A 20,439-nucleotide genomic window follows, 5' to 3' on the forward strand; every position below is an offset into this window, starting at 1 on the left:
GGCAAAATTGGGACATTAATGCATTGCTGGTGGAGTTGTGAACTGATCCAACCATTCTGGATGGCAATTTGGAACTATGCTCAAAGGGCTATAAAAGAATGCCTGCCCTTTGATCCATCCATACCATTGTTGGGTTTGTACCCCAAAGAGATCATAAATAAATAGACTTGTATGAAAATATTTATAGCTGTGCTTTTTGTGGTGGCAAAGAACTGGAAAAGGAGGGTATGTCCTTCAATTGGGGAATGGCTGAACAAACTGTGGTATATGCTGGTGATGGAATACTATTGTGCTAAAAGGAATAATAAACTAGAGGAGTCCCAGGTGAACTGGAAAGACCTCCAGGAACTGATACAGAGTGAAAGGAGCAGAGCCAGAAGAACACTGTACACAGAGACTGATATACTGTGGTAAAATCGAATGTAATGGACTTTTGTACCAGCATAAAGCAATGACACAGGGCAGTTCTGAGGGATTTATGGTAAAGAATGCTACCCACATTCAGAGGAAGGACTGCAGAAGAGGAAACATATAAGAAAAACAAATGCTTGAACGCATGGGCTGAGGAGGACATGATTGGGGATGTAGACTCGAAATGACGACACCAATGCAACTATCAACAATTTGGAAATAGGTCTTGATCAAGGACACATGGCATGTAAAAGATGGTTCTTTGGTTTTGGTAAATCCCTGTATTCATTTTTTATTTTCTTTAGTGATTTGTATGGGTTCAGATGATAGCCCAGTCAATTCTTGCTGACTAGGGACTTCTTTTAGATAACCCTTAAAGTTCATTTTTGGCTACTCATTAGATCTTTACTCTCTTTCTGCCTCTACCTGTGCAGAGTCTTGTCCTTTTATCCTTAATTAAAAAAGAAATTACAATTGGCCACAGCTACAGAGCTGCTAAATCTGTGCCAAAGGTTTAACACATAATTCGTGGAAATGTTGCAAGAACAGAGAAAAATACTGAATTTTAAAGACAGAACACTTTCTCATCTATTCCTAAGAAAACTTCCAAATGGTACTTGCTACTATCTCAAGAGTACTGGCTTCAGAACAGTTCTGGGTAGAGACATAGAGTATATTATAACTAAGACTGTGTTTCAATATGTACAAGAATTAAATCCTTTGCCACTATGCTTGACTGCCGAATAATACAGGCAAAATCCTATTTAATGAACACCAATTTAACAATGCATTCTACTTAGTAGAATTATTTTCCTGTTCTAGCAGATGGCTCATAGTTACAGAGCTTTGCTGATCTGGCTCAAAGGAATTTGATGAAATGAAAGATTCTGTAGAACAGATGTCTTCACAAATCCCAGTTCATAAAGCAGTCAATCTATTTAACAGAAATGTTCTGAATTTGGTTGAATATTGATGGTTTTGATCTTCCGACATTTGTATTTTAGGGTGCAAGACTGGAGCCAGGCTTCTATGTCTGGAGAAGAGAAGGAAATAAAGAGCCTAAGGTAGTCCCCCAAAAAGAAGGAAGTAATACTCCCTCTTCTAAAGTAGATTCCATACTATTGTGCTAAAAGGAATAATGAACTGGAGGAATTCCATGTGAACTGGAATGACCTCCAGATGATTTGATGCAGAGCAAAAGGAGGAGAAACCTTATACACAGAGACTTATACACTGTGACACAATCGAATATAATGGACTTCTCTACTAGCAGCAAGGTAATGATCCAAGACAATTCTGAGGGACTTATGAGAAACAATGCTATCCACGTTCAGAGAAAGAACCGTGCGAGTAGAAACACAGAAGAAAAACAACTGCTTGATCACATGGGTCAATGCGGATATGATTGGGGATGTAGACTCTAAATGATCACCCTAGTGCAAATATCAGTAATATGGAAATAGGTCTTGATAAATGATACACATAAAACCCAGTGGAATTGCACATTGGCTATGGGACGGGGATTGGGGGGGAAGAACATGAATCATGTAACAGTGGAAAACTATTCTAAATTAATTAACTAAATAAAGCTAAAAAATAAATAAGTGAATGAATTAATAAAGTAGATTCCATTTAAGCATAATTCAGATTTAATGATGCTTACCTGATACTCCATGAAGTGTTTTAAAATGGGATAACTGGCTTATTGGAATATATACAACATATATACATACAAGGTTCTGATTTCACTTGAACCAAGAAAAGATTACAAAAAGTCCTGAAACTATGCCATATAAATAGGGAAGTTTATACTCTTTGTCATACTGAAGGAGGTCTAAAAGACATAAAATAATGATCTAGACATCAAAAATATGAATACCTTTGCTGCTGACTACCACAATCTATATAAATAAGGCAAAGAACACTTCTCTGATTCCAAATTAATAGGGTAAAAACTTCACCACTATTTTACAGGCCAGCTGACAAAAGCTGGGGGAGTGGAAATACTACTGTTATTAAGCCATTAGTACTGAAAGTCTGAGTGAATGAGTCCCAAGATGATAATTTCTTCTCTCTACAAATTCCAAAAATGATAATTAAACGGAAAATTCCTATTCTAAAATGCCTTTTCTTTCTCCTCAGAATAAGACACATCCATCTAATAAGTCTCTCCTATGCTTGTGAGGTAGATTTTCCCACTTGGAATGAGAATGGCTCTGAAATGTGTAGGTCTGGACTGCCAAAAGAATAGACATATAATCTCAGCTTCCTCCACTCAGCTCAATTTCAGGAATAGACAACATATAAAAAAAAAAGAGTTGAAGGGGGCAGCTGGGTAGCTCAGTGGATTGAGAGCCAGGCCTAGAGATGGGAGGTCCTAGGTTCAAATATGGCCTCAGACACTTCCCAGCTATGTGTGATCCTGGGCCAGTCACTTGACCCCCCATTGCCTAGCCCTTACCACTCTTCTGCCTTGGAGCCAATACACAGTATTGATTCCAAGACGGAAGGTAAGGGTTTAAAAAAAAAAGGAGTTGAAAAGCAATGGATAGGGGGAAGGAAAAGGTAGTGGCATGGGAGAACAGTAGTAAAACCCAGAGATGGAAGGATGGCTGGGTCCTTCCTCAAAAATGGAGGTTTATAGGTAGAACTCATCAATGGGAGAGAAGGATCAGCAGGATGAACGGAGAAGGCAGCCACAGAGGGGAAAGGGAAAAGAAAGCTGAAGCAAGATATTGAAATCCTTAGTATGAATTTAGAATAAACACATTCTGAGATAAGATCCACTTCCAAACCTGCCTATTGTCATAAAATAGCAGGGCTCACAAAAATCTTCACCTCTGTTTAGTAATCCTTTTATGCAATCATTGATTCCCTATTCTCTACTTCACTCCTCTAAGGGTATTCCAAAACCTTTTCCTCTCATCAATCCAACTCCACAGCTTCTCCCAATACAAATGACTTTGCTTTCCACTTCCCTAGAAAATTAAGACCAACTAAGATTCCTTAATATTTTTCCCTCTAAACTTTTTAAAAACATCTCAACATCTTCACCTCTCCCTTTTTTAAAAAAACTTCTCTGGATTTTCTCCTCCTTCCTTCTAGTCTCAAAGGAAGACACTACACTGATTCCATGGACAAATAAATGACAAGTAGCTGTTGGGGACTTCTGGTGTGGGAACTTCCTCCACCAAATGCAGGCAGATCATAGCCTGGTTAGCAGGTAAATACTGAGGCTCATATGACTAGCAAATACAAGAAGTGAAATCTGCAGGCCTAGAACTCTATCCACTGCACCAGACTGCCTCTGTTCCTTGAGCTTTGCCAAGGCTAAATTCTACCCACATTCTTAATTCCTTGCCAGGCTACCTCCTCCAGAGACTTGCTGCATTGATTCATTCTCACCAACCCTCTCATTCATCTTCTCTCTGCAAGTCCTCATTAGTGTTCTCATACTTTCATAAATCCAATCTTTCCCTTCTTAATGACTCTTTTCCACCTACTTACAAAAGTGTTCAAATGTCCCCACACCTACCATGTACAAGTTGCACTGAAAAATTTCATGAAAAAATAGCCTCCTAATACCTCCAATTTTTTAATACTTATCCCTAATGAACTGAATTGTCTCCATCTGCTGAAAGTGCTCTCTCAAAGGTCACCAATTTCTCCTTTTGTGCCAAATCTAATAGTCTTTTGTCTTAGTCCTTAACCTTCTTGCCCTATCTTCAACTCAATTAAAGCTCACTTATTAAGCACTATTATATGCCATCCACTATGCTAAGCACTGAAGATACAAAAAAAAAGGCGAAAGAGAGTCCTTGCCTTCAAAGAGTTTACAATCTAATGGAGGAGACAATATGCAAACAAATACATACAGAGTAAGCTATGATCAGGATAAACAGGAAGTCATTAAAAGGAAAGTACTGAATTAAGAAGGGTTAAGGAAGACTTCCTGGAGAAGGTGGGATTTAAGTTGGAACTTAAAAGGAAGCCAAGAAATCAATAGTCAAGAGCCAAGAGGTAAAGTGTTGCAGGCATGGGGGACAGAGAAATGGAGTGTCTTCTTCATGGGATATCCAGGAGGCCAATGTCACTCAGTCGAAGAGTATATCATGTAAGAAGACTGGAAAGGTAGAGAGGAATTTGGTTAAGATAGCATTTGTATATGCTCTTAGAGGCAACGGGAAGTCACTGGAGTTTATTCAGTAGGAGAATGATACAATCAGACCTATTTGTACCATGTGCCTCAGTGGACCATATTTATATCCTTAATAGTCTCTTCTGTCTTTGAAAAGACATACATTTATTAAGTATCTATATAATATATAGAGCACTGTATTAGGTCTTAGATAAGACATCCTATATGTGTGCCCTTAAGGAATTTACAGCTCAATAGCTCTACTATATGGCCTCCACATACTTGCTAAAATAATTTTTTAAATAAATCTATGTCTAACCATGACATTTACCCTACTAAAGAAGCTCTATGCCTTCTTTTGCCTCTAGGATAAGGGACAAAACTATTATTTGGATCCTTCACAATCTGGCTACAATTTATCTTTCTTGGCATAATTCCTACTAATCTCCCCCTGCCCCTTAATGTTCCCTATATTCAAGCCATACTGGCTTACTTAATGTTCTTCAAACTCAGCATTCTGCTTCCCATCTCCATGCCTTCATACAAACTGTTGTCCAAGCCTACAACATACTCCTTCCTCACCTTTGCCTCATAAAATTTCTAAAAATTTTCAAGACTCAGATCAACTGCTTCCTTCAAAAGGAAGATTTCCTTGATCTCCATCTCTACTCCTAATTGTTAGTTTCCCTCAACTTATCATGTTTATTTAATATATCGTACCTCCCTAATACAGGGACTCTCCTCCTTTCATTGTGCACATCACATAATGCCTGGCAGACAGTAAGCCCCTAATAAATGTTTGTTAGTTGAAGAATACAATAAAGCAGGCATATAAACACACACACACACACACACACACACACACACACAAATGGTTGGTAGAAGGCAGACTGACCAAAAGAAACCCAAATAAGACCATTTTTGTGCATATAAAAGGGTATCACAGATAAGGTCTTAAAGCAGAAATGGGGAAAAGGATAGAACACCAGGTATATCAGGGTGGGAAAGTGTTAAGTTCTGACCAAATGTCAAATATTAAAAGGGGAAAAAAATCCACTTAACAATTAGAGGTTTGAGGGACATAAGATTGAGAAAAAACAGGAGAAGAAATTCCATGGCAATCCTGTTTTTAGTGATACATCTGTTTTATAGCTAATTTTGAAATACTAAGACTTACCTTCTTGGAGGCCTGGTACCAATTTGTAAACAATATCTTGCATTGTCCTGTCATGACTGGCAAAAAAAGCAAAAAAAAATTGCAATTAAAAAATATCATAAATTATATTAAGATGCCACTTGAAGTATTTCTTTTTCTGTCTTGCATTAAACAATACAAAACACCACAAAGTTTTGATATTCTTGGAAAAGTGCTAACTTAATTCTATTTGGAAGTAGTTATTTTTGCACTGCAGAGGAATCCAACTGCATATATTATGTCTCTTGGTTGTTTTTTTTTAAAGGTAAAGTCTATTAACACATTTTTGTCACAATTTGTTCAGAACTCATTTTGTTAAGTGAACACATTATATAAGCTAGGGATCATATATACATAAAAATTACCAGGTTATGGAAAAGTATAAAAAAATGAAAGACCATTTAAATTATCTATAAGTTATTCTGAGTTCTGGAAGTGGAAAAAGGAATAGTCTTAAAATATTAATATAGAATCATATATCAAGAGTTAAAAGGCACCTCAAAGGCTCTACTATAATTCCTAGTATTAAAGTATAAGCACCAGCAGGTATTCCCTGAGTTGACAGTTTTCTAATACCACTGGCAAGATAGCAGTACAACAGATGTTTTCTGCATGATCCAATGACCTCTCACTTCTACCTAAGACTCTACACTTGTCTATGGTGAAAGACACTAATCAGTATTTAACTAACTTCAGCAGCGAAAGGGTTCACTCTTTGGTAAAGAACATTTAATACATATCCATATTTTTTGATGTGATGTTTCAATGATTTTTCCTCCTCTTTTTTCTTTTCTTTCCTTTAAAAATATCCTTTTGTTTTATATAAATGGGATGGCTTTCTGGGAAGGCGGGAGAAATATCAGTGATACTTTAAAAATTTTAAGCCATCCACAAAAATAATGCTGCCACTGGAACCAAAAGTCCCACCCATATTCCCAAGAGCATGGGGTAAAACAAGGAAAAGACTAGAAGGAGGTCAGCTTTTTGATGAATCAAAAGAAGAATGGATTTGATTTAAATAAATGGCTGTTTCACTGACTTTTTTTCTGTCACACCAACAGTGCCTCTCCCCATTTTCCTCTCAAAAAAAGGCTTGGTGGCCAGACTAAAACATTTGTCTTTATAAATTTATACTCTCTTAAAGTGATTTAGTTTTTCTTTATTCCCTCTTTTTTTTAATTTCCTTGTCCAGATTTACTCCTCTACCAATGATATTCTAGACCTATACTTTCTTGAAACTTTGTAATTTCAGAGGGATAAAGTTTTACTTTTTGAAAAGAATTATCTTCCATCTCCATCTCCTACTTTAATAAGCATACTAACTTGTAGAGTGAGTATAGGAATATAAAGCTCTGATGATTAGTTAATAAGTTCCAATAACCTGAAGCAAAAGATTTTCACTGGTCTTTCTAAAGAAACACAAAGGTTTCTGCTGATCTCTAAGATTATGTTATAGATTCTGGACTGCTATGACCTATGTACAAAACACTTCTTTAAGGTTTCTGTCCAAAGATTTGTGAATGTATCAGTGTGTGTAACCTTTCTTACAATGTAAGTTATAATTTCTCCAACGCTAGATTGTTTTCTTTGAGCTGGTGTGATTAAAAAACATCTGCCACAAATCTTTTGAGATGAACTTTTGCAAACTACATTAGTTCTCCAATGCAAAACGGAGTCAGTTGCTGGGTTCACACACAAAGATTTTCCATATTGGTGCAATCTATTAAAGTCCATCTTCTGCTACCATAATAACCATTTCTGCTCACTGGAGTTCAAAGAACCAACTTTACAAGCAAAGGATAGAAGGGGCATGGCTAGATAACAACTCATATGAAAAAGATTAGGGTGGGGGTGGGAATGTGAATGGACAGCTCAATAAGTAAACAGTGTAACACGACAGTCAAAAAGCTGACATATCTCGGATTGTATTAAAGCAAGGCATAAAGTCCCAAATAAGGAAAATGACAAAACATTTTGCCCCATCAGACCATATTGGTAGTTTTGTGTTCAGTACTGGTGACTACATCTTGGGAATAAAATTGATAAATAAAAGGTTTTAAGAGTAGGGTAAGGGGGCAGCTGGGTAGCTCAGTGGATTGAGAGACAGACCTAGAGATAGGAGGTCCTAGGTTCAAATCTGGCCTCAGACATTTCCCAGCTGTGTGACCCTGGGCATGTCACTTAACCCCCATTGCCTAGCCCTTACCACTCTTTTGCCTTGGAGCCAATACACAGTATTGACTCTAAGACGGAAGGTAAGGGTTTAAAAAAAAAAAGAAGTAGCATAACCAGGATGCCATACAAAGAGCTGGATTAAGTTTAGACCAGAGAAAAGAAATACTGTCAGTAGAGTTCATAGTACTCTTTTCTCAAATAAGAGATTTTTTTTTAAAGCCTCTCCCTTTTTTGTGCTACATGTGCAATATATTTGTTAAGACTATTCCTACAAAGCAGAGCCAGAAGAACATTGTACACAGAGACTGATACACTGTGGTACAATCGAATGTAATGGACTTCTGTACTAGCAACATTGCAATGACCCAGGATAATTCTGAGGATTTATGGTAAAGAACGCTACCCACATTTGGAGGAAGAACTGCAGGAGAGGAAACACAGAAGAAAAACAACTACTTGGACATATGGATTGAGGCGGACATGATTGGGGATGTAGACCCAAAACAACTACACCAATGCAACTATCAGTAATATGGAAATAGGTCTTGATCGATGACATGTTAAAAACCAGTGGAAATGCATGTCGGCTGGGGGGGAGGGAGGAGGGGTGAAGGGGAAAGTAAGAACTTGAATCATGTAAGCATAGAAAATTTTTCTAAAAAATCAAATTAAAAAAATATATTCCCAAAAGTCATTTATTAAATTATGTTTATAATCACTGTAGCTTAATGTTTTATGTCCATCCAAGTGACTTTTATTCTGACTGCAATATTTCAATAGCCTCATCAAAATGGTTCCCACCTACCTTTCCAGCTTTATTTCTTACTCTTCTCTCTTAAGGCATTCTTGTTCTATCCAAAATGGATAATTCCCCATTCCATCTTTTTCCTCCAGGCATTCACAAAAGCTCTACCAGAGGCCCAGAATAAACTCCTTCTTCACCTTAATCATCCAAAGGTCATCTCTTCCCTTAAGGTCTAGCTCAGTGGCTACCATTTTCCTCTATAATCTTTCTGGATCCCCAGTTATTAATGCTCTTATCTGGCTCCATGCCTTTGTTTCAAAGAGCACCAATGACACCATAAAGTGATGTCTTGACTTATACTTATTGAAACACACTGGATACCTCCATAGCGGAATGAAATTTACTTGAAAAGTCAAGGACTCTAAGTTTTGTTTTTTGCATCCTAGGGTCTTGTATTTAATAAATGGTTGTGGAACTGAAGGAAGGAGCCTCATGTATCTCTTGTACCTCATTAACTAGATAGATGTTGAATGATTATAGAGAGGAGTAAATTTTGATGTAAAACACTGTCATTGTCATTCCCCATATGAAGGGAGGATAAGGAATACAGAACAGAATTTTGAGAACTGTCCATTCTTTGGGCTATAAGAAAATAAGTCAGCCCTAAATGCAGACAAGAATCTAATTGTGCATCTCTCTGGGCAAAAGAGCTATGAGGTGAGAACTAATTACACCTTTTACATTGTTTTAAATATTGTATAAAAATAAAAAGTATTATGATTAGCAGGAAATTAAAAGTAAATCAAATTTAATTTCTGAAAAATAAATTCTTTTCAATTTGTTTTAAAACATAAAATTCTAAATCATCTTTAGAAATTCAATCAAATTTATATTATTCCATTTGGACCAATATCTATAGGAAACGAACAGAGAGAATTTCATTTTAAAGGAAGAGACTGTGATAATGTCTCTGAATAGTTATCATTGCCCATAGGGGCATGCCTTAAAAGTATTAGAACAGAAACAGTTGGCATATACATGAGGACCTGTATTTTAAATCACATCAGGATAGAATACTACTAATTAGCATAATTAGACACAAAGGACTTGGACAGATATGTAATTAAATTTTTAAAGGCATGATGACTAATTTTACCATACCAATATGAAACTTATTTTCATGCACTGAGATTTTCATACCTTATGTTTCTATTACAGTGGCTACTTACCCAATGTATTGCAGTGGATGACTCTGATGAATAACAATTCTACACGTAGGGCAAGTGTTATTTTCTTCCAAATACTTTACCAGGCAACTTCTACAGACTGTTTTCAAAAGTATATTTAAAGTTAGGAAATTAAATTCTCAAATTAGAAAATGCTCACGTATACTATTATGAATATTTTAAGTGCCTAAAAATGAGTTGCCATGTGTTTTCTAAAAATCTGAAAAGTTTACTGACTAAATTTTCATATGCAGAATAGACTTTATCTTGTTCCTGGCCTCAGGCAGAGTGATTTAACTGCCATTTCTAGGCTAACAGTGTGTGTGTGTGTGCCTGTGTTGAGGGGGGAGGAAACTTTGTGTCAACAGCAAAGCCTTCCTCTTCCCCTCATTTAATCTACTTTGCTTAATTGCCTTTGTCTTTGCAGATGAAAGGTGAAAAATGGAAGAGAAAGGAAAAACTGATTTGGGTGTGAGGAAAAGTGTCAGCAGCTATAAGATAATGGCACTTAAGTTTCACGATCTGAACATTTTCATTATGAGATTATTTGTAAGAAGCAATTTCATTTAGATCAAGACTAAAAGGTCATAACCTTTCCTTTCAACTAACTTAAGACTTAAATAGTTCTTTCATTGAAAAAGCTCCCATCTCCTTCACACTTACCTGCAGAAGCTACTGCCTGGTGAAGGGCCTTTTGGCATGGAGCTATGCTAGTCCTTGGAGGTTATGTGGTCTTATGCAGTCAGATCTAATATGCTATGGCCAGGGCATGTACAATACTGGCTTAACCTTCAAGAAGTCAAGCATCAGAATACTCTGGACTGGTTAAAGCTGAGTAAAGTCAACTGAAATAATTTTAAGCAAGCTATCCCACCAGCATCTTAAAATATAACCAATCAAAAGGTATATCTGAATGAGCTTTATTTTCCTTATCATAATTACCAGACAAACATTTTCATTGGCCTTTTCTACTTTACTTTCTACAGAATGGGGGTGGGAGGCAGGCTTTCATAATATTTTAAAAATCAATGTTTCCCAGAATCTTTAGACACATCATCCACTAGCATGTTAACAATTCTTAATAAACCATGTTTAAGATTATAGAACCAAATTCTAAAGTTAAACAGTGACATCTACCTTTCAGTTAAGATAATGCAAAAAAAAAAAAAAAAAAAAGAATTGCGGTACAAACTGAAATTTTAAAGGATAGAAACAAATTGGTTTATTAAGCAGTAAATTTGCATGAACACAATACTAAAAAGTATTTATTTGGGCATGATGCTAAAGAGTATCTATGTCAGATCTTATCACGAGAAACTGTCAGGGTCACCTTGATATGAAGTATTAATATCAATTCCTGCTGACCATGAGACTTGTAGTTCTTGGCTACCCACTCAAATTAATAGTGTCCAATAAAAGGAGCCGAGTTACATGATACAGCTGCTTTCCAGCAAAGCCAAGGCAAAAGGCCAGTTGCTAGTATAATGGAGCCAAGTTCAAGGCTCTCCAGCACTGTCCCCATATGGCCATTTGCAAGTGCCTTGGACCTGTTGTCTAACAAAATTTCCTGTCTCCAATCACTATACCTGAGTTTTTTTCCTGTAACCCTAGAGAAGGAGTAGGGTATTTTACTTCTAATTAATTTTTGGCATACGGTGGTTCACTTACTATGATTAAGATAAAGGGGGGGTGGGGGCGGTGGGAGAGAGAGAGATGGGGATTAATGCACGAAGGTGGTATAAGTGGAGTCAAAATTCAAGTAGAAATTGATCCCTGAGGGCTACTATTGACTTAGAAATCCACATATTAACATTATCTATGTTTTAGTGTATTTTTATTTAGTTTGGTAAATATTTCCTAATTAAATTTTAATCAGGTCAGTGTTGTAGGTGGGTGGTTGGTACCTCTGACTAGATATGAACTGTGGCCAATTTTGCATGTAGCTGAATGGACTCTATGATGACTCAGGGTTCCTTGGGTCCAATATGATTGTAAATCTTTCCTTAAAGAAGGGATCGTAAGTTTCAAGACAGGAGACTCATGAAGTTGGATGGGGACAAAGAAACCACAAAAACATCTTTCTTTCAGACTAACTGGTTTCCTTTCTAATCCTGTGTTTTATTTTATGTATTTGACAATATGATTCTAAGAAGTAGTCACTAGGTTTCATCAGACTACCAAAGGAGCTTACTGCACAAAAGATTAATCTTTGCCCTAAAGTTATAGACTTTAGAGTTCCTGAAACATTTGCCTTACAACCTTCCACTTCTGTCAAGGTTTAGCTCAAATACTACTGGTCTTCAAAAAATCTTTTATTTGTTTGTTTATAGGAACTGTGTTTCATCTTTATTTTTGTGTCCACAGTACCTAGTAGGTACTTAAATTAAAATGAATTTAATATTCTTATAGTCAACTGACCCTACCCCCCAACCCCTTTAAATAACCCTTACTTTCTGTCTTAGATTCTAAGGCAGAGTGATTAAGTGACTCACACCAAGGGTCACACAGCTAGGAAGAGTCTGGGGTCAGATCTGATCTAGGACCTTCCTTCTCTAGGCCTGGTTCTCTATCCAATGAGGTAGACAGTTTCCCAAATCCCCTCCTTCTATAAGAACCTTTTACCAGGCTTTCTGAATTATTTACTATTTACCCTATACATATTTATTTGCTTATTATCTCCTCCATTAATATATCATAAACTCCTTGAGGCCAGGAACTGTCTTTTGTCTTTCTTTATATTCCCAGCACTTAGCATGTGCCCAACACCTAGACAGTGCTTAATAAATGCTAACTGACAAATCCCAACAATGAAATTATTATCCCCATTTTACTCTGGGCATAGTGATCAAATGATTTATCTTCAGTCAGAGAATGAAGTAAGCGACAGAATCCAGCCTGGCTTAGCTTCAAAGTTAGTGCATTTTTTGCTCTACCAAAGTGATCCTCATATCATCAAACTAGACATGTCAGCCAATTCTAGTTCTAGTCTATTCTACTTGGCTAGTTTTGGAGGGATTAATTATAAAACAAATCCATAGAAAGACTAGATAATTCAGAGCCATGCGCATCATCTTTGATATGCTATGCCTGGCCAGCACCCAAATATGACAAAAATTCCTAAAAATGAAACATTTCTTATAAGCAAAAATCAATATGCAAAAATCAAGTTCTTAATAGACACAATCATCATAATTTAGTATTAATTACTGACACTAATCACTAGTAATCGTAATAGTTATATATCTAATCTTATCAGGTCCAAATAAAAATTCACTTTATTTTTTAACCCTTATCTTCTGCCTTCATATCAATTCTAAGACTAAGGAATTGCAATTGGAGTGAAGTGACTTGCCCAAGGCCACACAGCTAAGAAGCGTCTAAGGCCAAATTTGAACCCAAGTCCTCCTGAGGTCAGTCAGGCCTGGTGCCCTATGCACTGTGCTACCTACCTGTCTCAATCATTTACTTTATAGATAAATATGAACTGTGACTCTAACCCCTTCTTACTCCTAAACTTTCAAATTATACCTCATTTAAGTAACAAGAAAGTTGGGCCAAGCTCTTTAGGGAATTGTTGGCATCAACTAAGATATTCCTAGGCAATAATTGATAGTTCTTAGCACAGTGCTAAATATATGAAAGCACTGATGTACTTAATGCCAATAATGGATATTTACATAAAATTTTAGGATCTACATATTACCTTCCTCAATACCGACCCTGTGTGTTAGGTAATACAAGTATTATCATCACTCAATGGGAGAAAATAAAGCTGAGAGATGTTATATGATTTGCTCATGGTCGCATAGCCAATAAGGTTCAGAAAGAAGATTTGAATCCAGGTTTCAATTCCAAATTCAGGGTTCTTTCACTATACTTTGCTCTTTCCTATTCTTCTAACAACTCAGAGTACAACATCCTAACAAGTGTAATTTGAATTATTCATCACTAAATGTTTCTGCTTAAACCTTTAGCTTGATGTAATAAAAAACACATTGACCAAGAAGTCAGAAGTCCTAGATTCTAATGGCCATAAACTTGCTCCATGGCCATGGAAAGATGCCATTTCCCCTCTGGGCCTCAGTTTCTTAATCTATAAAATGAACATGTTGGACAAGATCAGAGGTTCTAAACCTGAGGTTTATGAACTTTAATAAATATATATTTTGATAACTATATTTAATATAATTGATTTCCTTTGTAATGCTACACATTTTCAGATATTTAAAAATATTATTCTGAGACAGGGTCTGTAGGCTTCACCAGACGGACAAATGGATTACAAAAAGGTTAGAAGCCCTGAACTAGATGATCTGTAAAGTCTCTACCAACTTTAAAATTCTGAGTCTATGAAGCTGGCCTACCCACTTAACCTGAATCTCTTTGTAATTAATCTCCGCTGATGTAATTTCACCATGCTTAGTGTCATTTGGAAATGTTAAAATGCCCCTTGATTTCCCCCTGTAGACTGTTAATAAAAGAGGTTTCTCTTACCACTCATGTGACAGCTAAAGCAGAACTTTTAAATTATCCATTCTTGTCCAGATGAACACAATGGGCTCCAGAGAACTGAACTAATTTGCAGATGAGATGGGATTAGCATCTGGGGGTCCTTATTCTTGGCATCTGGGGTCCTTTCTACAAAATCAGGCAGCCTCTCCTTTTGTTCCCTATTTTACAGCTGGTTCTCTATCATCCACAAAAACAATTTCCTGCTTCATCTCTCCCCTTAGATTTTTCATGTTCTTTGATATCTAATCTTTTCAATGTTTTTGAAAAGTCTAAATCAGAATTTAATAATCTTGAATACCAATTACTAAGTAACATTTATAAATTTTATCATAGTGTCTAATATTTTTAATAGTAACTACTAGTAAAATGGGTGGCATTTTGTATACAGTGTGCATGTTAGGATTCTTATTTAAGCAAGAGATGTGTCATCATGACTCTGGATTCCACCCAATGCAAGAAAAATAATTGTGTCAGGAAAGTGGTTTTTACTTAGGGGAAGGGCATTCTCAGGTCAGCTTCTACCTCCCCCCTCGTCACCAGTTAACATGCCCCCCCCCAAAAGGGGGGGGGCAGTAAGCTCCTTAAAGTAGCATATCATTATAGTAGCAAAAAGCATTAGATTTAGAATCAGAATTTTTAGGTCTTTCCAACTCTAAACCTTACAATACTGTATTTCACCACAATGCTATGGCCTGCTAAAGCCCATCACAAGCTATACTTTACCTCACAGGAACTAAATTCATGGTCTTATTCCAACAATTCCTAATTTCAAAAACTTCTGGTTGTCCTACCCTTCTATTTGTATATTTTATAAAGGGTCTCTATACCATTCTTCCTAGGTCTTACTCATCTAGGAGGGGAATAAAGACCCTAGCACAGGACTCTTCTCTCTTGCCTTAAAGCATTTCTTGCATATATCAGAAAAGTATAAAATCCCAATAAGAGAAAATTTCAGTCTTTTATGAGATCACAGTTTTAGGTCACATAATAATACAATGCTGAATTTCTTTTCATCCTAATCTCTGTAAATGTTTTTAAAATGCTGAATAGGCTTTAACATCTGAAATACACTTTTGTACATTTGAAAAATACTTTAAAATATATTAATAAATTTGCCTAACTCCTAAATTTGGGGGCAGCATGATATAGGAGAGGAACATTGGAAATAGGAGTCAGACACATTACTGACTAGCCCAAATCACTTTCTTCAAGACAACTGAGGAAACTAGGGTTCAATTTAATATATAAAATGTAATTTATGAAAAGTAAAATAATTCCTGCATTGCTTGTTTTATAGAGCTGTTGGTGAGGAATGCCCTATGTAAACTATAAAATGCTGTGTAAATAAGTGCAATAGTCAACCAAAGGAAATTTGTTGACTCTGGATCTATTTAAAGTAAGACTACTAATTTCCCATGTTCACATATTAATGAATACCTGCAATAAACTGAATAAAATTAGGTTATTTAAGTTTGTCTTAAGTAGGAACCCTATTTCTTTTTCCTCAATGTGAAGCTTTTAGTGTTCCTATCAGGAATGTGATGGAGTTAGGTGGAGACAGAGAAAAAGGACTGTTCAGTTTGTAGTGTGAACATTTATATATTGGAAACAATTACACATTTAGACATTGAAAATAGGCAAATACTATGATAAGTACTGTCTAGTCCGAAAAAGTGATGGCAACAACATTAATAATGCAGATCAAACTTAAAAGTTTGTCTTATATCCTTCTTTTAATATCTAAGAGCCAGTTGTCAAACATTTAATAGCACATTGTAGGGATAGCATGAGAACAGAAGGGGCCTTTGCTGTGATTTGCTACCAGCTTGTTTCTGGCCCTCCTGATCTCAAAATCCATTTTCTCATCTCCCCCACCCTGTACTGGGGTCCCTTTAATTATTTGATAGAGCTGGTCTCTATCAGCACATCCTGGGTCCCTCTACCTTGACTAATTTTCACTTTGACGATCACAGAAGTCAGCCTCACCAGGGTTTCCTGAGAACTTTTTATCAATAAAAATCAAAAGACCAATCCTTTAGCTCACTGATCACTTGTCATCACATGAGTCAATGAGCTCTCAATTTTTACTCAAGTCATTAAAACAGGTGACAATTACTCCTGATGATAGATTTGTCAGTTCAAAAGTATTCTGCATATATAGTTTTTCTACTACATCAGATTTGTCTATTTTAAAGAAAATTTGGATGTAGGATTCTTTATTGATGGGTTCAGTAATAAAGGACTATGTCTATTAACCAATGCTTTCAGAATTAGGTCTTTCTGCTCTAATGTGTTAACTCCATACTAGGATAACTACTGGTCCCACTGCCTGCATCTAGCTTTTTCTCATACATAATTTACTTGGAAATTGTTAAAACATCAAAGGTAACTAATTTTTTAATTTAATATATTATAGCTCCTACCATTTATATACAAGCAACTTAATTTTTCTAATTTCTAAATTGTTGTAATGATTATAAAGATAAATCTTGTCATTATATAGCTCAAATTTTAAAAATGTTCTGCTCTAATTATTTTTTATTTTCACATTTGCTGCTTCTGCTACAAATTACTACTATTAAAATTCCATAAAATCAACTTTATTCCTCTTTTCTATGTTTTCCTACTGTATACTTTGGGATTAAAATGGTATAGTTTTTTCATAATTGGCTTAATTATCTCCAGCAAGAAATGAGCAGATCATGTCATTTAAATTTTTAAAATTTTCTAACATTCTAAAATAACTTCTATACATACAGGTATGCAAACACTCCGTTACAGTGGTAGCGTCAATTAGGTATCCATTGCACAGGCGGCATGTGATATGGGCATTTATGTCCCAAAGTTTAATCTTTCTGGTCAACATCTTTGGTGTCTGTAAGAGGAAAAAAGAAAAAAAAAATTAAGATCTAAAAAAATGGTGTACAATATCAAAAGATCACCTTGTGTATATGTGATTCAGCTTAATACATATGACTTAAATTATTCTTTATTTGATCTCATTTCAACACTACTGCCTTGGTATGCTGGAGACCTTGCTCAACAAAGACCTAAAGAGATTTTAGTTGGGTACAGACAAAAATAAGCAAACTCCTTTTGGCAAAACTAAGAGTTACCTTTTCAGACATAATGAAAAAGAACACTAAAAGTTGTTCCTTGTATCAATTGCAACTCTCTTATATGGAAAAACAGCTGTGAGGATATTAGCTTTCTCCCCTCATCCCATAAATTTAAGAAAGGATTCATGTTTTCCTATAAATCTTGGAAATGATTCACATTATAACAATATTTTGAAAAATATTATTTAAAAGTTAGAGTTACTAATCTAAATGTTGCTTAATTTCAATTTATAGCTATTGAATAATTTAAATAGTATGTCAGAAATTTGTTTGCATGCTTCCTTTCCTATACAAAAATGACTATAGCCCATCAGTAAAATATGCTTGTGAAATGATTTCTACCACACAGAAGATGGCTTTTACACTTAGCCATTTGCTTAACCACTCACATCTTCTTTCCTGGTCCTCTTGTGACCAATGGCACTTAATAATGATCAAGGTGTTATATGGCAAGGAAATGCATCTTTCCCCTCTAAGTTAGAAGGAAAGTGGTCTTCTTACAAATTGAACCCATTATCACTATTTTAGTTTGGGGGGGGGGAGGGAATTAAACACTAGGTCAGGAGGAAAAACAGGCATCCCCTACTTGCTTTTTCTCCTCCCTTCCAAAATACAGCATTTCATAATCCCTTAAAAACCTTTCCTCTTTAAACTTACCTTCATCCACCTTTATCAAACAAGTCCAGATATGAGAGTCATCTATGGACCTCTAAATCATTCAACCTCCTTTCTTTTCTCTTTCAACAAAATAATATTTTGTTTTTACATCGTCTCCATTTCCAAATAAATGTTTTCTTCCCTCTTGCCTAGAAAATTATCCCTTGTAACAAGATAGTTGCCAGCATGAATGGTGAAAGTTTTGGGAAGAAAGGCAGGGGGCAAGGTGAAAAAAGCTGATTGAACTACAAGGTAAAGTAATGAATAATGGTTGAAGAGTCCTGAAAGATAGCCTCAAGAAGAATCTTCACAGTGTGGCATAATTATAGAATCTTAAAACTGAAAGAAACTTCAAAAGTAACCTAATCCTAACCACAACGAGCAGAAATTCCATGACTGACAGCTTAAAGAAGTGGTCCCCTTCTCAGTCTCCACTTGAAGCCTTTCAAGTCAGGGGAAATTCACTCCTTCTATGCCAGGTAGGCCATTCTAACCCTTGAGCAGCTGTCGGGGATTGAATTATGTCCATACATGTATATGTAATATATAATTTATATGTGCTACATAAATTATATATTATAAATAAATTATAATTCTACATATAGATGAAGAAAAATATAAATAGGCAAAACAGCTATTATCCCCATTTTAAGATAAGAAAACTGAAACTGAGTTTGACAACATAAAGTGATCCACACCCAATCATCTAGCTCAGTGATTTCCAAAATGGGCGCTACCACCCCCTGGTGGGTGCTGCAGCGATCCAGGGGAGCTGTGATGGCCACAGGTGTATTTATCTTTCCTATTAATTGCTATTAAAATTTTTTAAAAATTAATTTCCAGGGGGCTAAGTAATATTTTTTTCTGGAAAGGGGGCGGTAGGCCAAAAAAGTATGGGAACCACTGATCTAGCTGATGGGTCTTGAAGACCACGCTTGGCCTCTAAGCCCAGGATCTGCCCTTTGCATTCTGCTGTCTGGTGTCACACAGTTGCTTTTCAATCAGATGTGCCAGTCCCTCCTCTTGGCTTGGATTGCAAGGAAGTAATGAAATCAACACATCTTATGGGGAAAGTTTTGAAGGCTACAGAGTCACAGAGGAAAATATTCAGTTACCTTAAGAAGCTCCAATGACAAAAAATTTGAGGATATGTGGGAAATTTGTTTATAACAGAGTAGAAGGATCTACCCTAGTAAGGCTGGGGAAGGGAAGGAAAAGAGCCAGGAGAAAAAATAAGTTTGAGGCCTAAGTTCTAAAGGGCTGAGCATTTCAAAGACCAGAAAAGGAAAAACAAGAGGTCTGCACCTAAGGTATCTTTCCCCATTACGAGAAAACAGTACTACAAAAAAAATAGATGTGAAATGTAGACATTTGGCCAAAATTTCAAGTATGACTGAGATATTCTAAAAAAGAATAACCAATCGATTAAAGAATACAATGATATAACAATGTATATTTATAATATACAATGATCACTGCCCCTTGCCCAAATCAGATTAAAATGGAATTGGGAAATAACAAATTTTTTAAAAATAGAACAGATGATGCTAATTTATTATTTTCTAAGTCAACATATGAGCAGCAGGGATCCATTTCTATTTGAGTTTTATATCACTGGTGTAGAGTATAAGGAACACTGAAGCCTGGTGCTAGTTTCAACCGTCACTAACTACCTAGGAAACCTTGAACAAGTCTAATAAGATAAGATGCCCAACATAATTAACCAAAGTATAAAACTCATCACATACCAAGGGTTGTAGTCAATATTTGAACTTGTCTCCTGATTCCAAGCACTGTTAAAACATTTTGTGGTGATTAGATTATCATTAAAATCCATTTCAACTCTCAAAATCTGTGATCCCAGGTTCTCAGTTGTAGGAAACAGAAAACATGAAAGTATCTAGAATTTTAAAAGGCCTTGGTAGGTGCCTGACTATTAAGTAATTTAACTATTTGTCTATTCTCTAACTAAAAGATTTGCTACTTTTCTATAAATTTAAAATAAAAAATGGAAAAGGCTTAAATTATCATCTAGGTTGTAAATCTGAAATCCAGAAATTGTTTTGCAATTATCTTTCTAATTAGCATTAGAGCTTGAACCCATGTTTTAATTTGGGCTGTGTTCTTTAATACCTGTGTGATCTTCAGCAATATACACTCATCTCCTCTCCACGAAGGAAAGAAGGAAGGAAGGGAGGGAGGGAGGGAGGGAGGGAGGGAGGAAGGAAGGAAGGAAGGAAGGAAGGAAGGAAGGAAGGAAG

General features: G+C 36.0%; 1 protein-coding gene across 2 annotated transcripts in view; it reads right to left on the minus strand.

Annotated features, from left to right (window-relative positions):
- PCGF3 (polycomb group ring finger 3) overlaps positions 1 to 20,439 on the minus strand; it is a 101,293-nt gene that overhangs the window by 48,237 nt on the left and 32,617 nt on the right. For both annotated transcript variants that reach the window (XM_044682231.1, XM_044682230.1), the window contains exons 4-6: positions 17,160 to 17,277; positions 9,894 to 9,990; positions 5,727 to 5,782 (exon numbers count right to left, since the gene is read on the minus strand). In XM_044682231.1, the coding sequence (XP_044538166.1) occupies positions 5,727 to 5,782; positions 9,894 to 9,990; positions 17,160 to 17,268 (262 nt within the window). In that variant the 5' untranslated portion in view covers positions 17,269 to 17,277. The remainder of the gene's footprint in view (positions 1 to 5,726; positions 5,783 to 9,893; positions 9,991 to 17,159; positions 17,278 to 20,439) is intronic.

This window comes from Gracilinanus agilis, chromosome 6 (genome assembly GCF_016433145.1).
Source record: "Gracilinanus agilis isolate LMUSP501 chromosome 6, AgileGrace, whole genome shotgun sequence".
Classification (NCBI taxonomy): domain Eukaryota; kingdom Metazoa; phylum Chordata; class Mammalia; order Didelphimorphia; family Didelphidae; genus Gracilinanus; species Gracilinanus agilis.